The 23,449-nt window shown below is 34.2% G+C and overlaps 1 protein-coding gene across 2 annotated transcripts in view; it reads right to left on the reverse strand.

The window, feature by feature from the left end:
* Positions 1-821: 821 nt before the first annotated feature.
* The window catches only part of LOC149806007 (uncharacterized), a 51,422-nt gene continuing 28,794 nt past the window's right edge, over positions 822-23,449 (reverse strand). For both annotated transcript variants that reach the window (XM_089950839.1, XM_089950840.1), the window contains exons 6-11: positions 21,372-21,527; positions 21,148-21,222; positions 11,675-11,833; positions 10,668-10,747; positions 8,830-8,964; positions 822-3,667 (exon numbers count right to left, since the gene is read on the reverse strand). In XM_089950839.1, coding sequence (XP_089806965.1) covers positions 3,578-3,667; positions 8,830-8,964; positions 10,668-10,747; positions 11,675-11,833; positions 21,148-21,222; positions 21,372-21,527 — 695 coding nt within the window. In that variant the 3' untranslated portion in view covers positions 822-3,577. The remainder of the gene's footprint in view (positions 3,668-8,829; positions 8,965-10,667; positions 10,748-11,674; positions 11,834-21,147; positions 21,223-21,371; positions 21,528-23,449) is intronic.

The raw sequence follows: 23,449 nt of genomic DNA on the forward strand, positions 1-23,449 counted from the left end.
AATGTTGTACGTATGACTACTATCTCTAAATAAACATGCGGTATCTCACACCGAGGAGGAATGTTTTTGAGCTTGATTCTTTAGTACAAATGGGGACGATATGAGTAATTCTTGTTAGAACGCGACAGAAATATGGTAAGTGATAGGGGTATTTCTCGTAAGAACGCGACAGAAATCTGATAAGTGATAGGGGTATTTCTTGAAAATTTCTTTTTGGATCATAATGAAATAGTTATATCCACATATGTTCTGTTTTCATTGTTACTGTGGGCTTAACTCTGTTTGTTGGCGCACGATATGCTATAAATGTTGATACATGGCACCAGTATAACTGATGGAGCAAAAACCCGTGAAAACCGCAGCAAGAACCAAAGACCCATCATTACTGGCAATCTTTCTGACATACCCACAATAGCCGAGCCAGGGACTCGCACCCATGCGGACAGAGGTGAGATGACAGTGACACGCAATGGCGATCGCTTTAGGCCACTCGGATATCCGGGGCTCCACCATATATTCGTCAGGGAAGTTGATTATGAATGAGTATAAGAAAGACCGCACATCAGATAAGGTCATAATAATACAAAAATGGTGGTTCAGTTATGAATATCACTGTAATTACTTCATCTATTGTTTCTTCAATATCACTTGAAATACAAGGCTGACACAAAATGGGATATAAAAAAATCCTTCTGAAACAAATGCACGTGTACTTTATAGCTTTATGAGCGATTTGTTTACTCGGTCAAAAACAAAACAACATCTGTTTCATGTTAGGATTATAAGGTTGAGGGATATGCAAGAAAACACGGTAGAAGAGATACAAAGGCGCATATTTATTGCCAAATACTAATATTCAGATGGGATGACCATATGTTTTTAACAAGTCTTGATTATGGGTTATCGTTATCTTAATGCTGATATTATTGATATAAAACTATATACTTAGATGATGATTACATTAATCGACGCTATTATTAATCACAAGTCAATTAGAAAGGCTAATTATCTCAGAGTAAAATCATTTATTATCAACAATAAATCAAAACATTTTAGGAACTTGCTACAGGTAACTTACAGTGAGTTGTATTAGTGGTGTGTCTATAAAACCAATTGTACATACTTTCCAGAAGTCGATGAAACTAAAAAAATATACTTGCAATAAACACTAGGTACTTATTCATTATCGCTTACTTTTGTCAGTTACTTAACATTTGAAGATACATCAAACCAAAGTACATAACGAATCAGATCACATACCATGAAACCAAAAGTAGTTAGGCTCTGACACACCTACGCGTAAATCAATCACGTAACTCGTGGAGAAGGGATTATTGATAAACACAAAGGAAAATATTATACAGGAAACACTGAGAATCAATAATCAAAAATACCTGATATTCACATACGTTTGCGACACACCGTGGAAAGTATGATGTAATTTCCTGACAAACATGTGATCCTTGTCATACTCTCCTACTGAAAAATCTGATGTGGTGGTGGTGGTGGTGATGAGAAATAATTTCTTCTAATTGCGAACAAAGCGTTTGATATCATACATATTTACATATTTGTATCTATACATTGACTCAGGAATCTTGACCCCGAATCATTATTATACAAAAAAAAAAAAAATCGCCTTGCAGGTCATGTAATATATATATATATATATATATATATATATATATATATATATATATATATATATATATATATATATATATATATATATATATATATGTGTGTGTGTGTGTGTGTGTGTGTGCATCTCTATGTACATTTAAGGACGCGTACAGGCGTTCTTTCGTCAGTCTTTTTGTATATCGGTGTGTCTATCTGTATTTGTGTATGTGGTGGTAGTGGTGGTGATAAGAAATAATTTCCTCTAATTGCGAACAAAGCGTTTGATATCATACATATTTACATATTTGTATCTATACATTGACTCACGAATCCTGACCCCGAATCATTATTATACAAACAAAAAAAATTGCCTTGCAGGTCATGTAAAATATATATGTGCATCTCTATGTACATTTAAGGACGCGTACAGGCGTTCCTTCGTCAGTCTTTTTGTATATCGGCATGTCTGTCTGTATTTGTGTATGTATACAAAGTTTCAAAAACAGAGGATGAATGATCAAATATTTGAATTTTGATTTTCTAATATATATTTCAAGCATAGAGACCGAGGATAAACTTCTCATACATCCACCACACTGTGTACAATATATTCATTACCACCATCTAAAATCCGATTCTTGTAAGTCAAAATCAATACACAGTCTACAGCGTGTTGAGTACTGTCTCAATGTGTTGGCTATATCTGTATCTTTGAAGTTATGTTAAAATTAATTTGTCAGTGTTGTAACATGTAATATGCCAAAGTATCGTACGAAGTGTCCCTCCTCCGTTTCAAATGCAGAGGATATATTCTGCACAAAATCACACTGGCTAGAAATGTTATCGTTCAGAGTGCCAGGAAAATAATGAATTAGCAGTTGCGAATGGACAGTTCTCGACAGTGTCATTCTGACAAATAAATGTGCATCATTATTGTATAAAGATTTTCTAATATGATGCGGTAAAGCGGTTTTATCTTTGTTATTAAGTAGACGCTTTTTAAACTTAGATTGGTGTAATCGATAAATGTATTACAAATTGCAGGCCTTCAAATTAACATTTAAGCAATATCAATATCAATTTTAACAGCAGAAAAATGTATGATTGTTCGATGCTAATGTATGTTTTTATCTTCCTTGAACAATCTCTGTCTCAAGGGTAGCACGATCAAAAGAGATTGCTTGTTTTTCTTATGACTCAAGGGTTGTCACGCACAACCATTTGAGCGTCTTTAAAGATGACGTTTGCTTACAAATAATATTAATGTCTAATAACACCGATTTAACATGTCTAAAGGTGACTTTGCTGAAGGCAATAACACTGATGTCTATTAACACCGTTTTCGCATGTCTAAAGGTGACTTTGCTGAAGGCAATAACACTGATGTCTATTAACACCGATTTAACATGTCTAAAGATGACTTTGCTGAAGGCAATAACACTGATGTCTATTAACACCGTTTTCGCATGTTTAAAGGTGACTTTGTTGAAGGCAATAACACTAATGTCTTTTAACACCGTTTTGCCATTTTAAAGGTGACTTTGCTGAAGGCAATAACACTGATGTCTGTTAACGCCGTTTTAACATCTTTCGAGGTGACTTTGCTTAATAAAGTTAATACTAATGTGTATTAACATGGTTTGATGAAAAGGTGTACCTTCCTGATTGTGTGAGGAAAATAAAAAAATGGAAGTCATCGGACAGATGGGCATATCATGCTTTTCGGACCCTAAACTACGACGACCTGTACGGCAATGATCGGTGGTATGATAACCATAAAATATAAGTAAGATCAACAAAAATAATAGATCAACTCATACAATGAATGTCATACATGAACAAAATCTTTCACTACTCACTCTAAAATTTAACAAACGGATTCGTTCTAAAGAAATAACTTTTGCAGCTGGTAAAAATGCCTTGCTTTGTGTTTCGTTGCTGATGTACATCAGTGCTAAGGACGTGCTGGCTTCTTAGCTGGTAATGTTGGGTAGATAATATTTGTGTCTCTCATGGCATGTGATAGGCGCATTGACATCCTGATCTATAATAACAAAGGAAAACATGATGAAAATATTTCGTAACATACAATGAATTCTTTAATTATTTAATAATTAACATTTAAATATACTTATTAAATTTGAACTTTTAGACTTATTTCTGTGAGTTTGAAAATTGTAACAATTGTTCGTCATAGATACGTAACTGAAAAAAATATAATATTATGAGTTGAAAATAGCAGGTGATACATATCAGTTAACATCATCTATACATATTCCGTAAATTTATGAAAAGAATATGTACCAGAATCAATTCTTCCGAATTAAACATTTACATCGCGACTTTTTAAAAAAGAAAAACGTTTTAACGTGTCAGTAAACCAATATAGTACGTGTCACTAAACCTATTTAGTACGTGTCACTAAACCTGTTTAGTACGTGCCACTAAACCCATATATTATGTGTCACTAAACATATTTAGTACGTGTCACTAAACCTATGTAGTACGTGTCACTACACCCATATAGTACGTGTCACTAAACCTATTTAGTACGTGTCACTACACCCATATAGTACGTTAAGCTAAACCAACTTAGTACGTGTCACTAAACCCATATTGTACGTGTCTACCTATTTAGTACGTGTCACTAAACCCATATAGTACGTGTCACTAAGCCTATTTAGTACGTGTCACTAAACCCGTACAGAACGTGTCACTAAACCTTTTTAGTACGTGTCACTAAACCCATATAGTATGTTTCACTAAACCTATTTAGTATATGTCACTAAACTTATTTAGCACGTGTCACTAAACCCATATAGTACGTGTAACTAAACCTATTTAGTACGTGTCACTAAACTCAAATAACACGTGTCTCTAAACCCATATAGTACGTGTCACTACACCCATATAGTACGTGTCGCTAAACCTATTTAGTACGTGTCACTAAAACTATATAGTACGAGTCACTAAACCTATTTAGTACGTGTCACTAAACCTATTTAGTATGTGTCACTAAACCCGTACAGGACGTGTCACTAAACCTTTTTAGTACGTGTCACTAAACGCATATAGTACGTGTCACTAAACCTATTTAGTACGTGTCACTAAACCCATATAGTACGTGTCATTAAACCTATTTAGTATATGTCACTAAACTTATTTAGTACGTGTCGCTAAACCTATTTAGTACGTGTGACTAAACTCATATAGTACTTGTCTCTAAACCCATATAGTACGTGTCACTAGACCCATATAGTACGTGTAAATAAACCTACTTAGTACGTGTCACTAAACTCATATAGTACGTGTCTCTAAACCCATATAGTACGTGTCACTAGACCCATATAGTACGTGTCACTACACCCATATAGTACGTGTCACTACACCCATATAGTACGTGTCGCTAAACCCATATAGTACGTGTCACTACACCCATAAAGTACTATAAATAATATCGCAACTACTCATACTTCCATATAAATTTGAATCCATTCCAAGACTAGTTAAATACAATATTAAATTTATAAGGTGTATGGTCTTTTGGCAGATGCATCGAGTGTGCGTGTTATTCAATCATATTTTCTTCCTTTAAATCCAATGATTTTTTAGAGATTACAAATCTCTGTTCCTTAAGACACAAGGGTTCGACTTCTGTGTCTGCATGTACTCCATGTAGCTATATGTAAAGTTTTCAGATCTATTCATCAAGTTATCTAACTTAAGTATTCATATCCGTCGTTTTGAGAAATAATATATCGCCTGGATTTGTGCAACCATGAATCTGATTTGTGCCCGTAAGTGGTATTTGGAATAAATATTTCTTTGTTCCTTTTTGCTTTTTATGTGTTTATTTTAAGCGTAAATGTAAGCAGATACCCCCACCTTCAATATACTGTTTCAAGCAGAGACAATCGGACAAGGATTATGGACAATCTTCCTGTACGAAGTGATTCAATATTTTATTTTGTTATCTGACCAGTTGGTGAGAAAAATTCCTCATTTTTTTATTTTCGTCATACATTCCATAGTTACGTGCCTATGTCCTTAAAAAATAACAGAAAAGAGTGAAAGACAACAAGCTTTGTAAATTTTAACAAATGATTTTATTTCCCTCGAATACAAAGTGAAAATGAGAAAAAACAACTTACGGTATTGCAAATTAAATCCCCAAATAATCCAAGAATTACAGACAGAAGTCTTAGTAATTTAAAGTCCTGAATAAAACTCAGTACAAGTCACGAAAAAAATCTAAAAACGGAAGGCGATGACTTGTCTTTTATAGCTTATATAGTGTTGATATGTTAAACGTCTTTTGCTGGATCACAGTAATATAATTCAGATTTTAATTCAGTATAAATTCTAGTGAATGTCTTTATCCAAAAAATTTATCAGAGCACTTTTGTATTTCCAGAGAAAATAATCACTTGAATTCAGTAATTTGAAGAAGATAAAATTCCGCCCAACTGGTCACAACATAATACAACTTGAAAGTGGTAGATGTTAAAGCTCGAATGACCAAGTCCTCACAATCACAAGATTATATAGTTCTCTACTTGACCTCAGGTCACAATTAGCATTTTCTAAAAGCAAAAACATTACCTAATGGAAAATAGCCTTCTAGAATGATAATGATATTTACAAAACAATAACCTGGATTAAGTATAATTTACTTAGGAAACTCCGAAACTTTGACCCAAATAAACGTATTTACCTCTTATCTTCACAATGATTCTGATAATAAGTCCATACACGGTGAGAATAATTTAGCTATGTATTAGTTGTTTATAATGAATAAAATAAAACATCAATCAGGTCAAGCAGAAATAAACTCAGTTTTGGACAAGGTCAAGTCCAGCATACAATGTTACATTACAATAGCATGTAATGAAATAAATAATAAATAAAACTAACACACAAACAATTAAATTAGATAATAACACCATTAAAGGACACAAAAGATGGTTAAACACAGGATGTGGTTTTGACAATATAAGTGGCCAACGGAAACACACGATGTAATGTTGACAATACAAATGGCCAATGGAAACACGGGATGTGATTTTGAAAATATAAATGGCCAATGGAAACTCACAATGCAACTTGCCTAGATCACTTGCACGCATACAGATCTTTGCATGATCTTTTATGTCCAGTTGAGAAAAGTTCTATCTAATTGTTACGATTCTATGTTCGTACACTAAGTAACAGAAAGAAGCGGAAGAAAAACAAAAGTTACTAATATTTCACAAACAATTTATTTCCACAGAATACAAAGAGAAAATTTAAAAGACACTTACATTGCTGTGAATTAAATCCAAATTAATTCTAAATGTTACATTACAAGTCGAATCCAAAAGTAAAGAATCTTCCTAATGAATTCTTATAAATCTGTTTTAGTCGGGTTTAGTTCAAAACTCAATGATCACTTTGTAATTTCAATGAATAATTTAAACAAATGATTTCGATATATTCACTTGACCTTTGACACAATAAAATTTAATGGGAAAAATCCCAAGTCTTGAACGCAGATTCTAATAAGAATTGCATGAAACATGACAAAAGTCAGGTAAGCCGAAACTCTACGCTCAAAGGTGAAGCACACAACATAAATTAAATATATCTAATACCATTAATTCGAATAATTTTTTTCTCTACGTTGCCTTCTGATGGTGCTTAACGAGACCAGGGCACGAAATAAACCAATCAGATCTATTTTTCACAATCCTTTAATCAGATATCCGCAAAGGTATGGTAGTTTGGAGAATTAAAGAAACGCATTATGTTATCTCACTCAAACAGGGCTCCGAATGTTCTATTAACGATCACATTAATTAGCATTGACTAATTCTTTTTCAATGTAATTTTAAGAAATATTTTTGTAAATCAAGGATTTGTTCCCAGTGTAGCAATGGTCTGGCTAGGAAACATTTAGAAAAGCGGAACGAGTTGGTTTTGGGTATTTAATTCAGATTTTGAAGCAGAAGGTTCAATTGTTTGTTTTGCTTTCATTGAGAAAGCGAGGAGACAAAGTAACAAATATATTATTCTTTTGTCCGTCAGCAGTATCGCATAACTGATCTTACGAAAGAATACATCCGGGTCTCTAGCTATTCACATCCTGCTTTACTTCATGAATCAAGTTTAAAAGGTCAACCAAAGCAGGAATTTGCAATAATAATATGCCCATTTAACAGCTGCATTTGAAGAATAGTCTGCCTTATAACATGTAACCACCGCCCCGGTGGCCTAGTGGTTAGAGCGTCCGCCTCGGATGCGGGAGGTTGAGGGTTCGATCCCCGGCCGAGTCACACCAAAGACTTACAAAAATGGTGTTAACAGCTGCCTCGCGAAGCTTAGCATTAAGAAGTTAGTGTTAGGACTGGTCGGCTTGGTGTCAGGATAATGTGACTGGTTGAGACATCATGCTACATGTCTGCGGCATGATGCCCCAGTGCTAGACATCACTATAAACTGCCACATTGCAGACATCATAGCGATATTACTGAAAAATTGTTAAAGTTACGTTAAAAATCCAAATCACATCACATCACATCACAAAACATGTAATTAGCTATTGATATGTTAACTAGAAAAATATCGTGAATTCATTTTCGTGGTTACTATTTTCCTGGACTTTCACAAAGGACAATTTCGTACCTAATTAAGTTAGATGATTGAGACTGGTGTCCTGTTTTCTTAATTGTTTAATTGATGTTTATTAGGTACACATTACTGAGGCTTGTAGGAGAAAGGTAATCAAAGAAACAGATATTCTACGAAAATAGTTAATAACAGATTTCCGCTACTTGACAGAAAATCAAGAAAACCATTACCTTAGCCCAGAGATCGTTCAGAAGCATCAGTCAAAATAACTGTAAGCTAATGTTCAGTTCTGAGAGAAAATTACACGATATCATACCGAACTTGAGATAAACATGTGTGTTCTTGTGTTCATATAGTGTGCATGACTTACTCGCCCAGCCATCCAAACAGACTCGTTTTGAAAACATTAATTATATACTGACGCAAAACTAAATAATATATAATACTTAAATAGGTAAGGACCAAAATTCAGTTCCTGGTCTTTTGTGTAATATAAAAATGTATAAAAATTAAAGACAAATCTAGTTACATTTTGACTTCGAGCTTATCTTGGAATATTTATTGTTACAAACAAGATCGGCATCGAAACGTTTTACTTACATCATTATCCCGTATTTGAAATTCGTCCACAGGTGGTAAGAAACGCTCTGCAGCAGCGCATTTTCTATGCTTATCTTTTCTCCTCAACAGTTTGTAGAAAAATCCTTTTTTCTTCGTTTCAGGCTTGATCGTTTCCTACAACAGCAATCAATTTAAGATTCAAATTGATATTTTATTAAATATGGAAATATATAACTGACTCAAAAACTATTTATAGATTGTAATTTTCAACTGATAACGGCATCTATCAAAACTGTTTTTCTCGGGTACACATATGTCCCAATGAAAAGAACCAAATCAGCCAACAAAATGCAAACACGCTATAAAATGCATTACGTGAAAACCGAATATGGAAAATAACTGTTTGTGCTCTGAACTGTCTGTGGCACACTTTACAGGAGATGCCGCTTGGATTTTCTTGATCATCAGAGGATATGCACGCTTCTGCAATGTCTCTGCCATTCTCTTCCGTTCGAAATCTGCCAAGAAGGATGAGACTTCATCAGGTAGAGCGATCATGTGTGAGATCCTCCCAAGTATCATCGTCAATGTTGAATTGTTTCAATGATGACGAAAGGGAATCTTTGAAAGTTTCTTCGGACCACCTAGAGATCGGTTTTCCTCTTTCAGTGCGCCGTAAAACATCTTCTGCCCATCATAAATGAGATTTCATCGGCCGAAGTGCTAAAGCAAGTGTGGCATTTACCAGACTATACTCAGATGGGTAGGAATGTAAAAATGTATCAGCAATCAAATTAATCTTAAGGTCTACGAAGCCATTGTGTTGCTGTCCCTGCTGTTAGCGTGCTAGACCTGGACGGTGAACAATCGCCATGCCAAGAAGCTAAACAATTTCACATGGGCTGTTTGAGGAAATTGACGAGGATACGATGGCAGGACAAGGTCACAGACACTGAGGTTCTCAAACAAGCAGACATTACAAACATCCAGGTTATAAACAATATATATAAGTGTCACTTCTGTGAATGGATGTAGTAAACGTAAACATTATGGTATCTTATTTAAGGTAAAGAGGTGAAAGTTTTATGGATAACATTTCGTCTATTATTTTGAAATCTTTTATGAAAATTAACGAATGTAAACATCCGTCTTCATGCTCGTTGATCAGTCATTTCTCGTGTCGAATATGTATGTCCCTCGCCAGTATATAACTTAGCGTATAAATTACACCTGTAAGTTCAATTATTTCGTGATGATTCAGAATATGTTACCATTGCCTGAATTGTCACTCATTCAATTAAAACGTGATGTAAAATTACTATATGCTGTTATAGTTTTAAATTTATATTCTAAAGAAGTCGGAAAGTTTTATTTTGTTGCTATTAAACTAGTTTTCTATTCTTTTACGATTCTCCTTTGTCTACCGTATGCAATCGCTTTGAGTTATTGTTATGTTATTTGTGTTACTGATTACTCCTAACAAACTGCACACACCCAGCTCTGTCTACGAATTATGAACGGCAGATATGGATCTGTGCAGTTTGCAGTTGGACTCGACTTATGAGCGAGTTCCTACGGTATATCCGTGGTTCCCAGTCTTTTCTTGTATGACGACTCCTTCTTAACATCAACAAATTTCGTGTACCCAAACATGCTAATAATTGTGTTTTTATGCTCTATTAATTGAGAAAATACTTAAGGACAAAACATATTTGCGGACTCCTTGGAAAAATACCGCGGCACCCCGATGGTTAGCAGTCCACATGTTAGGAAACACTGGCCGATGTCACTGAAGTAATAATAATATATTCAAATTATTTCATTTGTACAGTTTCACATAAAAGGTATTAATATAACTGATAAAACAAATATCTTACCCCCATATTAATCCGTTGATGATGAGGCCTATTTTCGGCTGTTGCCTTCCTTTCCATCTTTAATGTTGGCTCATTAAACGCTGTGAAAATTAGGAAAAATATTTTCTTCGAAAATACATAAATACCTACCTACATACATACATACATACATACATACATACATACATACGTACATTTTATGCACATCATAACCATGTAAGTTTGTATGACGTTTTGGTACTCCTTTGTTATTCAAGTATTCTAGAACTCACACCATCAGATGAACATTTTGAACACAATTTTCTCGTATGATAAATTTAGAAGCTAAGGCGAACGAGTTAAAATAACTGCAATAGCAAGGTTCTCCCATCACTATACATTTCTTTATTTCAGTTACATATGACATGACGCATTTTATTTGTTAAAATGGGCAGGACATAGGGTATGGATGAAAAATAGGCGGCCTGTGCCTACATGCAACACAATAGATATCCTTTGTTACTCTAGGAAAATAAAAAAATAAAAAAAACTATTTTAATAAATCAGAGTTCTGTTATGAGATGAACCTATAAAGTAGATCATTCAATTTGAAATGTTTACTTTTTAGCGGGACAAGATAAAAATATTAGCAACATTGTGAAAATGAAAGTGTATACGTCAGGCATAACAACACAATGGAATCTCTACATTTTAAATGTTTCATCCTATAGAATAAAACGCATAATACTGTGAGATTTGAGTGAAAGTAAATTTTTATAAGATTTTAAGACAGTAAACTTTGATACATCAAAATCTCAATCGCTTAGATACTGGGCTTCTTTCGAATAAGGCGCCCAGCACCGGTGTAAACATTCAGTTGTCTGCCGTATCGGTAAATCTCGACATTCCATAAACTCCAATATAAACATTTGGTTTGCAGAGAATCAAATTTTCGAAGTTCTATTATATGAGACAATTAAACTCATTATCCAAAATTTTGCAAGTGACCTCTGTATATTGAATTCCTTTTTGCATATAATTTGACTTACCCACTGGATGGGCACTAAATACAAAATCTTCCGATGCAACAGAATCAGTCTGCAGTTCGATATGTGGCTCTGTATTTTCTTCAAGCCTACACATGATCTCTTCCGAATCGTCTACCTTATCTTTGACGTTTTCCTCAGTGTGTTCTCCTCTATTAGCCGCTTCAAATGAGAAGACGAATAAATTGAGACCCGATACTACATCCTGAGGCAGTCAAAAACTTTACAAAATATTTGTTATGGCATTTTTGAGTAGATGCTGTCATAAGATTTGTTTAAATCATCTTTTCATATCATTTATGACAGAGGTAGTGTCAATTCTAAATATCATGGACAAAGCATTCGGTCATCAAGGACAAAGTATTGGGTCAAATGTGTTTCAAGTCTTGAAAAAATATGATGCATGTTACCAAATTCACACTTAGTACGCTGATGATAGGAAATGCATAATACTGAATCAGAGCTACCTTTCAAATTTTAAAGCTGATTTATGGAGTCTTAATGATGGCTCTGATCGACCAGATGATCGTTCCACCAAGAATGAAAGTGAACCAATGATTTTAAAATATGCACATTCTACTTGTTTACCCTGGTCATCACATTTTGTAGGTAATATATGAGAGTTATAAAATGCAGTTACATTTTTAATGGTAATGACCCCTCTGGCGTGACCACAGTCAACTTCACGAACTGTTATGTGGAGAAAAACGAAACACCAGCCAACATCCCTTTCTACTCGCTACTAATGAATACCGCCACCCGCCAAAAGCAAAACCCGCCAAACAAACAAACATACAAACAAACGAAAAACGCTTCAAAGAACCCACCAGCCAACAAACTGTACCGGCTCCAGTAAGTGGTATATTTCTTGTTATTACTTGAAACTAACACATCACAAAACATGCAAAGAAGTAAACAAAACCATGGCCTACTTCTTTACTAATGTCTCAAAAGCAAACAACGAATTAGGCCGCTGCATAAAAGGCACAATGTCCAGTACGAGCGAATGGAAACATCCCAACCCAAAACGAAACTAGTATTTCATTTATTGGATGTAGTAAGATATCGGGAGTAATGATGTTTTATGTCGTTGTAAGTGAAGTCATTCATTTGTGTTGTTTGTTTTATTTGGTTTCTTGTTTTAAACCATAAGTAAGGGAAATGATTTCTATGGGTTTGTATGCAGTAATAAACGTATGCTTTTTGTCTTCTGGTTGTCTTTTTCTTTGATTTCATTTTGCGCAGCAGTAATGGAAATTTTTCAATGGTTTTTGTGTTGTTTATTTTAACACAGCAGGATGGATGAGAATTTTTCAACTTTAGTTTTGTTTTGATGCAGTAAGTAAGGAAGTCATCTATCGCCTTTTGTGTTTATAGTGGCTTGTGGTCTTTGTGTTTATAGTGGCTTGTGATTTTTGTGTTTATAGTGGGCTTGTGTTTTTTGTGTTTATAGTGGCTTGTGTCTTTTTTGTTTATAGTGGGCTTGGCTTGTGTTTTTGTATTTAAAGTGGGCTTGTGTTTTTTTTGTGTTCATAGTGGGCTAGTGTTTTTTGTGTTTAAAGTGGCTTGTGTTTTTTGTGTGTTTATAGTGGCTTGTGTTTTTTGTGTTTATAGTGGGCTTGTGTTTTTTATGTTTATAGTGGGCTTGTGTTTATAGTGGCTTGTGGGTTTTTTGTGTGTTTATAGTGACTTGTGGTTTTATGCAGGAGTAAAGAGTATCAAGGGAAGCCATATATTGCTTTTTTCTAGTCAAACAGTAGTTAGTTAAGATGACCGTGGCGGCGCAAAATGATGGGTTTTTTTCGATTTGTAAACTATGCTTTTCACAACTCGTATACATCACCTCTGTCAGTTACTTAACATTTGAAGATACATCAAACCAAACTACATAACGAATCATGTAAATGGAATAAATATAGAAAAACTTGCCAAATTCAATAAAGACCTAAATTATGATATTCTCTTTTTACAAGAAACCCATAATGGTTTTAAAAATGATGTGATATCTTTTTGTGAAAGTCACTTAAATGGAATTCTGTTGAAAAATGACTTTGAGGGGAATGATGTGAAAGGGGGTGTGGCAACAATACTTAAAAATAAACCAGGAATCCAATGGGAGAGAATAGAAGAGGGTAAAGATTTTAAAGGGAGAATACTACATGTTAAAATTGGGAAAATACATTTTGTTAACCTCTATATGCCTTCCAACAAATACCCAAGACAGGAATTTATCAGAAATCTATCAAAATATCTAGAAAGATATACAATGGAAGACGTAATATTAGGAGGGGACTATAACTGGGTAGGGGATAATATAGATAGGGAGGGGGAACTAACAACCAATGATATAAGATTTAAGATAGAAATGGAAAACTTCATAAATAGGCATACATTTAAAGATGTATACCGACAGTTAAATATACTTACGAAACAATATACATATGAATATAAAATAAACAAAGGGAGTAGAATAGATAAATTCTTGTGTACAAACTTTAACGAAGAAACATACAAAGAGGCAGGAATTATTGATTTTAAGATCTCTGATCACAAACTTATATACATAAGAGTAAATTTTAAAGCTAAAAATAACTGGGAAAAAGGGGGCTGGAAATTTAACAATAAGTTATTGGAGTATCCCACTTTTATAAACGAAATTAAAAATGAATTAAAAAGGTTTATTGAAAGAGAAAACATGAATATTATTAGAAAATGGGATAAATTTAAATTAAAAATAAAAAGTATAGCTATTGAAATTTCAAATATCAGAAGTAAAAAACTTAAAATGGAGAAAGAGGAAATTGAACGGCAGTTAAAGAGGGAAAACACAGCAGAAATGAAAAAAAAACTAAATGATAGACTAAAGAAAATAATAGAAGAAAACATCAGGGGTGAAGAAATGAGAGCGGGAAACTTCACACATATGTACAGAAAAGCGGAAGGGCTGCATAAGCGAGAAGACATGGGGGGGGGGGGAGAAAAAATTATGGAGACCTTGAAAATTAATGGGGAAAAAAGCTACTGATAAAAATAAAATATTCAAATACAATGAGGAATACTACACCCAAATATATACATCTCAAAAATTGAAGACTACAAAACTGATGACTATCTAACAAATATTCAGTGCGAGAGGATATCATCAGCCCATAAAGACTTATGTGATGAGTTCATCTCGCAAAAAGAAATAGTGGAAAGTATCCGAAGCCTCACCAAAAGAAAATCCCCAGGTGGAGATGGACTCACCACGGACTTCTATGCGAAATTCTGTGGTGAGTTGTCGCTCATCTTAGAATGGTTGTATAAAAATATTTTACTTAAAAATGATGTCATGACAGAGAGTATGAGGGAAGGGATAATAACGCTACCGTATAAAGGGAAGGGGGATAGGGAAGATCTTAAAAATTGGAGGCCATCTCCCTCCTAAATACGGACTATAAAATACTAAGCACAATTTTAGCGAATAGGATAAAAAAAGGTAATGGGGAAAATAATAAATATAAATCAAACATGTGGTCCCAAAGACAGAGACATACAAAATAATATATTAAGTATAAAAACAATTATTGAACATATAAATGATAGTGGACAAAATGCTGCTATGGTACTTTTGGACCAAGAAAAAGCCTTTGATAGATTAGAACACAACTATATACAAAACGTCTTAGAGAAATTTGGCTTTGGAAACATATTTCAAATATGGACCAAAATCCTGTACAAAAAAATAACTTCAAGAGTGTAGGTGAATGGAGCAAAGACGGGTAAATTTGATATTAAAAGATCGGTGAGGCAAGGCTGCCCACTATCTATGCTATTATGTGTAATAGCGATTGAAATGCTAAGCATGAGCATTAAACTAAATAAATATATTGAAGGTATTAAAATACCGAATATAAAAGAAGAAGTGAAAATGTTACAACACGCCGACGACTGTACAAACTTTATAAAGGATCATAACTCCTTTAAACATCTAATCTAAGAATTTGACAAATTTAGCAAAGCATCGGGATCACAGATTAATCACGACAAAACGGAAATACTCAAAATAGGAAACTGCAAAGGAAACCACCCAGGTTTACCCCACATTTAATCAATAAAAAGGTCAAAGTTTTGGGAGTCAATTTTGGAGAAAATGAAGAGAAGGAAAACTGCAGACAAATAAGAGAAGCAATCGAACAGAATGTGAAAATCTGGGAACTAACGCCACAATGCCTAATGGAGAGAATACAAGTAGCGAAAACATACATGTACGCCCATATTATATATATCTTAAAATCTATAGATATTAGTAACAAAGCATTAAGCACAATAGATAATAATATAATAGACTACATTTGGAATTTTAAACTTCATTATATTAATAAAGAAACACTATATAAAGCTAAAGAAAGGGGAGGGTAGGACTCCCCAGTCCAATACTACTTAAAGCCGGCAATATTTTAAATAGGTTTAAGAGGCTAAGAGTAGAACCAAAGAGTCCATGGGAAGGTATTTACATATACCGTTATGGATTCTCCATAAGAAATAGGGACGATATTTACAAAAATAATAAATTAATAAAACAATTAGAAATTCCAAGAAAATTCAAAAACATAAAAGATTTACTAATAAAATATAGAGATGAAAAAGAACTATGGAATAAAGAAGAAACCTTAATATATAACTGGATAAGGGAGGACGTAACAAAAAATATTAAAAGCACGGCGGAAAAAAATGTATAAGTTAACTGGGACAGAGCATGGGGGCACTGGATAAAACTAGGCTCCCTTAAAATTCAAAGCCTCTGCTTCAAATACATGCACAATGCATGGTTGACAGGAGAGGCTGCAGTGAGACGGCGCATGGTCAGAGTACTGCCAAAATGTCCACTGTGTAAAAGAGGAGCATTTTCTAAATTCCATGAGATAATACAATGTGAAAAAACAAAAATGAATAGGGAAAAGATAATAGCTGAAATAAACAAAACAGATAAATATAAACAACAAAGCATTTTAGATCTTGATAGGAATTTTACTAAAAATATGCTATATAAAATTACTGACTATATCGTTGCAACAATGAGGGCCTGTGGCCAAATAATAGGCATAGGAAAATAAACTAGAGTGAGAGGCATATGTAATGATAGCTACCAACGGTAGTTACCCCAATGGGACATTACTCCTGCCTACTCTTGATAAATAATAGTAGAACGTATACCTCTCCATTTATACTTAAGGTGGCGCTATACAGTTTCGCATTTTGCATAGGGTTAGGATTTTAAAGAAAAAGAATGTCCCCGGCTTTCCTCACTGGTTATACTGGCTATTTAAAAAAGACCTTGTATATCTTAGGTGTAATGCAAAGAACCTTTAATTCCCTTTATTTTGGTGTATGATTGATGGGTGTACTATGGGTTATAGAGTATACAGCTTGGCCTTACTTCAAATGTGCACCTTTCAAAAAAGTGCTAGCTCTACTTGGTCATTTTCACTTCCTGAACTTCAGAGGTCAATTGTACAAAAAAGAGCCGATAACTTTTTTTACATTTTATATATTTGGTAATTCATTCATTGCACTTTCAGAAGCTGGTATTGTCTAGTCTGGCAAAATTCATTTTCCCTATTTTAATAGCTGCTATGTATAGTGTACTTTAGACTAATTCAGACTGATTTTTTAACACAAGGGAGCAGTCATTTTAGTTAGCAGTTTGCTTAAATCATGTAAAATTTCCAAAAGTACAATATCCAAAAGAAATATCATCCACATTACATTAATGTAGCATAGAGGTATGCAAACATTCTCTCCACTGTGCATGTTTTAAATGCGAACTACTTCACCTTACATACGTCACTCTCTCAAAAGTACATATTATCTGGTGAGCGCCACCATAAAGAAGATGTAGGTATTATTTTTTTATGATTTAATTATGTTTATATGGCTGAAACATTTAAGTCGCAAGCATCAAAACAATCCTTATGAATAATTCTCCTGCCTTTTTCCCCACAGAACAGTATTTATGAGTGTCAGAGTCTCTAACAAGTCCAGCCTACCCCCCCCCCCCCATGATAAAAGTGAGCTATTTTAAGAATGCACATTACATTTTGTAAACATAGCAACCAATGTTATGCTGAATGATAGGAACATGAAACTAGCCAGAATTATTTCTGAGATATCAACAATGAATTTTACAATTAGAAAAGGGAGGTAACTCATCAGCTTCATAAAGGTCAAAGGTCAAAGTGTAAACTATTTGCCTATTGTTTAATATGGAAGAAACGAATTCACTTTCTCATCATTTATTTTTTTATTTCATTGCAAATAAATGAAAAGAAACATTTTCACCATATGTTTCTGTCACTTATTGCAACAGTTTTAAATTTAAGTTGACTCTATTCCTATATTCTAAGTCTTCTAATTTCCCCATAATTAAGGTCACTACTCACACAAACATACCTCATGGCAAATTATGTAAGCAAGAGAAAAATGATCATAATTAGCTTATTTTCATGCTTAAATGCAATATGAATGTACCATTTTATTCAGAACATCATACATAATTATATGAAAATAAAAAAAATAATTGCAAACATTGTTTTATTTTCTTTAAGGTGGCGCTATACAGTTTCGCATTTTGCATAGGGTTAGGAATTTAAAGAAAAAGAATGTCCCCGGCTTTCCTCACTGGTTATACTGGCTATTTAAAAAAGACCTTGTATATCTTAGGTATAATGCAAAGAACCTTTAATTCCCTTTATTTTGGTGTATGATTGATGGGTGTACTATGGGTTATAGAGTATACAGCTTGGCCTTACTTCAAATGTGCACCTTTCAAAAAAGTGCTAGCTCTACTTGGTCATTTTCACTTCCTGAACTTCAGAGGTCAATTGTACAAAAAAGAGCCGATAACTTTTTTTACATTTTATATATTTGGTAATTCATTCATTGCACTTTCAGAAGCTGGTATTGTCTAGTCTGGCAAAATTCATTTTCCCTATTTTAATAGCTGCTATGTATAGTGTACTTTAGACTAATTCAGACTGATTTTTTAACACAAGGGAGCAGTCATTTTAGTTAGCAGTGTGCTTAAATCATGTAAAATTTCCAAAAGTACAATATCCAAAAGAAATATCATCCACATTACATTAATGTAGCATAAAGGTATGCAAACATTCTCTCCACTGTGCATGTTTTAAATGCGAACTACTTCACCTTACATACGTCACTCTCTCAAAAGTACATATTATCTGGTGAGCGCCACCTAAGCACATGTTTATTGAATACTAATACCTTTCTTTTATCTTTGAGAATGATAGGAACGAAACACGGACAGAGACCTACACTCACATGGAGCTAGGAAGGAAGGAACAGACATGCGACATGGTCCGGAAAAGTAGACATACAACACAAAAGAAACCAATCTATACTAACACCTATACTGTCACTCAACTGTATAGGAAATAAAAATTTTGGCAACCCTTTTCGGAAACATAATAAATAAATAAAGGTAGCCAAGTTCGAGAAAGTGAAGCAAAAAAATAAAGTAAATATGGAGCTCTCTTGAACACAGCCGACCTCAGCAGAATATAGATTTGCGAAGAACGAAACACACATAGCACACACTAAAACAATACTTGTTTTTTTTTTCCATCAAAATATTATTACACCGTTACTTCGCCCAAAATTCAAAATTCTTATTCTAAAAACTTGGAAATATAAATATGTAAAAAATCAAGAAGATCCATGTTATAAGGATCGCAGGACAACTGGGGAAGAATTCGATATAGACGGCTGTCCCAACACGAACACAACTATAGCACGAACAAACATATAGCACATTCACACATAGCAAACACGGGACGTAGGCGACCTTTAGCCAAGGTCAAATCTAGCATGCAAGGCAGAACAAATAAATGTAGTTAATATTTGGGCGGGTGTTGGAACAAACGTTCACAACACTGTTGATATGCTCTAATGAAAAGACGTGTAGATAAGAAACAACATAGCGTCTTGGAAATACTCTTGATTGGTTTGCAATGTAAATTTATATTTTATATTTTACGTATTAAAATTACGTTTTTATAAATATAAAAAGCATATATCTTTGTTAAACAAAGATACTAGAAGAGGGACTTCAAGTCATGTGATCGAAACCGACTCGGAAGAACAACCCTATAGAATACACTAGGAAATAAATACCCCGTTAAAAATTCGTTTAAAATTTTTGATCGAAATTCTGTTTAAATTAAAAAACAAAGCAACATATCTGGGAGACTCAGTGAAACATAAAAACACTTTTATTCTTTGGCTGGTGGGGGGCATCTGTCTGGTGCCCCACCCCCACCCCCAAAAAAGTATACATCACCTACTAATATTTAAATAAAGGTTTTTGAGGTTGACTTAAAAAATAGAATTTAACTTAATTTATTTATGCTGTAAGTTATAGAACCAACCAAAAACATATTCGTACTCAACCCCAACCCCGAAAAGAATGCACGGTTGATACTTTAGTAAATGCTCATTAAGTTGAGTCAAAATCATCCCTGGACTACCTGACGTTAGGCACGTGTTAATTCGTAAACAAACTTCTATTTGTTTTCCAGAAGTATGAACTCTTGACCCACATCCGGGAATCTGTTTTGTATTTTAGTTAGTCCTATAACTGATGTATGATAATTATTCTATCAGTTGTGCCTTAACACTTGAAAATTCAGGATCTTTTTTGTTGTGTTCAGATTGGGGCTGAATTTTTATTTTCTTCAAATTATTGATTTTCAAGTGATTGTTTTCCCTGGAAATACTAGTGCTCTAAATTAATTCCTGGACTAGGACATTCACCGTAATTTATATAGAATTAAAAAACTGGAATAATATTCTGTGATTCAGCAAGAGACTGTTGACACATCAGTACAATGCTGACTATTGCCTACGTCATCGCCTTCCATCTTGGATTTTCATTGGGATTTAAAACTGTGTTTCAATTAGAATTTTGCATTGATAGTACGTGTGATTTTGAATTCTTGGATTACAGTTTGTATTTAATTCGCAATACTGTAGGTTCTTTTTTCTTATTAGTTTTACTTTGTAGTCTAGGGACATAAATTATTTATTAAATTTTGCAAAACCTGTTGTCTTCACTCTTTTCTGTTACCTATTTTAAGAGCATAGTCTCGTAACAATTTTGAAATTAAAAAATAAGATAATAAAAATAGGTGAAAAACAATACAGGCAGTGAATTAAATATCAAATATGTGTACGAATAAGTAAGGTTTTCGTCTTGACCATGTGGACCTTTTTTGTTGTAGAAACTTCCATCCTAACTATTACAGAGACAATGATCTATTAGTATATGAGAAAGATATGATGGAAATACTAAATAGTTGTTAATTGTTGTTACATATGTATTAGTAAATTGATCCGTTCAATAGCATATTTTCTTTTCAAACACTGCATTATTCAAATGTAAATACAGCTTTTATAGCAAAAAAAGAAAATCTTACCAATATTATCAGCACACCTATCTAGCCCAGCAGTACTAGATTCCAAGCTTTGCACCTGCACCACTTGAACGGGTCCTTAAAATAAGAAAATAAACCTGTTAATGCACACTGTAATCTTAATTAAAAAATTTAAACCTCGTATAATGAAATATACTCAGTATTGTGTCGTATAATTTGCTGTCAGGCCATAATACAGGGATGCGTTGAAACATTTTCAGACTTACTTGGTTTTGGAGGCCTGACGTATCCTACATGTGGCGCTGGTGGAGGAGGACACATTTGTGAACTGTCGAATGATTCTCTTTTTTCAATGTGTGACTTGATTTGAGAGAGTCGCACCTTGTCCCCAAAACCGCTGTCATTAGAGCATCTATGTATATCTACAGAAATAAAGAAATACACATCCTGTTAATGAACATACAATCGCAAATTGTTAGTAAATGTAATCGAAACATTGACTTGAACCTAACTACACCAAACTAAAATTCAGAAACTAGAATTATGCAAAGAAGTTCAATAGTTATGTGAACAACTCCCAGTGTCCCAATGAAAAGTATTAAAGTCAACATCTGTCAATTGATTTGATCTCTTGGTCCTTGACAGATACGATAATGATGTGATCTAACTCTTGCATAACATCATTAAACATTCTCAGACGACAAAATGGTTAACCGATTTGTTACAGTGATATGATTTTAAGAAGATATTGAATCTATTCGAGCACATTGGGAATGGCCATTATTTGGAAACAATGATATTCGTAAGTTACTTTTTAAAATGGTATATACATTAACAATCCCGAGATTTTCTCGAAATCAACTAGTGATGCAGAACAAGTAACTTATGTTCGTGTAGTTTATATAAGCACGTGATAGTTAGCACTGTGCAGAAAAATACCTAAAACGTTGAAGATAATTATGAATGTTTATTCAGTTGTTAATCGACCGAAATTGGATCCGAAAAGTATTTTGTAATGGAATGACGTACTACGCATCACATACACTGGACAACAAATTTTTACAAAAGTCATGTTACTGAAATAAAATTAGTCAATTCTTATCAATTTTTATGTGCTGAACACGAATATGACAGTCAAATTGCAAAATTGGCTCTAGTTTTTTTGTAATCTACAAGAAATTAATGTTTACATAACGAAATGCATTCCAATAGTAAAAGGTCAACTGTAATAGCCTACCTATAAAAAATCAAGTCATTGACTACATCTTAGATTTCTTCGCCTGTCTCTTGTACAGCTGTTCGGGAGCATCTCTGAGGAGTGTCCAGCAGTAGTCAGCCAGCATTGTAGTGGACCATTTTCCCTGGTATCTTTGTTCCATTGTTGCGATATCTTGATGAAAACGTTCGCCGTGTTCATCACTAACAATACCACAGTTGCTAGGAAAGAAATCCAAATGGGAATGAAGGAAAGTGAATCTTTAGAGACATATTGCAGCCAAGTTTCTTATACTTCATCAACATGTCTTCTACTAGTTCCTTATAGTTTTCTGCCCTAACATTTCCGAGGAAGTTTGTAGAAACTAGGCGAAAAGCATTCCATGCTTGTTTCGCGTCACCTTCCAGCAAGTTGTTGAACCGGTCATCTTTGAAAAGCTCTCGAATCTGAGGACCCACAAAAACTCCCTCTTTAATCTTTGCTTCGCTGAGTCGAGGGAATTTTTCTTGCAGGTATCGGAATGCTGGCAAAGTCCGGTCAATGGCTTTTACGAAGTTCTTCATCAAACCTAGTTTGATGTGAAGGGGTGGTAGCAAGATTTTCTGAGCCTCAACCAGAGCTGGGTGTTGGATATTCTTCTCTCCAATGGCTACATTCTGCCTGTGAGTCCATTCCTTCCTCATGTAGTGCATTTCCCTTGCTCGGCTATCCCACTCGCATAAGAAACACATGTATTTTGTATATCCTTGCTGCAGTCCCATTAAAAGGGCAACTACCTTCAAATCACCACAGAGGTGCCAGCTGTACTTGTTATACTCAATGGAATAGAGTAGCTGCGTTAAGTTATCGTATGTCTCTTTCATGTGGACAGCATACGCTACTGGAATAGATGGAAGAATGTTTCCATTGTGCAAAAGCACAGCCTTGAGACTCAGTTTCGAAGAGTCCACAAATAGTCTCCATTCTTGTGGGTCATGAGTGATTTTTAAAGCATTCATGAGGCCCTCAATATCGGAACAGAATATCAGATTACTTTCCTTTCTGAAGAAAGGCTCCAATTGCTGGTGGCGCTTTCGATATGCAGTAATTGTGACATCTTCTTCTAGAAGATTCCATTGTTGGAGTCTT

The sequence above is a fragment of the Sinohyriopsis cumingii genome, chromosome 2 (genome assembly GCF_028554795.1).
Source record: "Sinohyriopsis cumingii isolate HCF-2022 chromosome 2, ASM2855479v2, whole genome shotgun sequence".
In the NCBI taxonomy this organism is placed as follows: Eukaryota; Metazoa; Mollusca; class Bivalvia; order Unionida; family Unionidae; genus Sinohyriopsis; species Sinohyriopsis cumingii.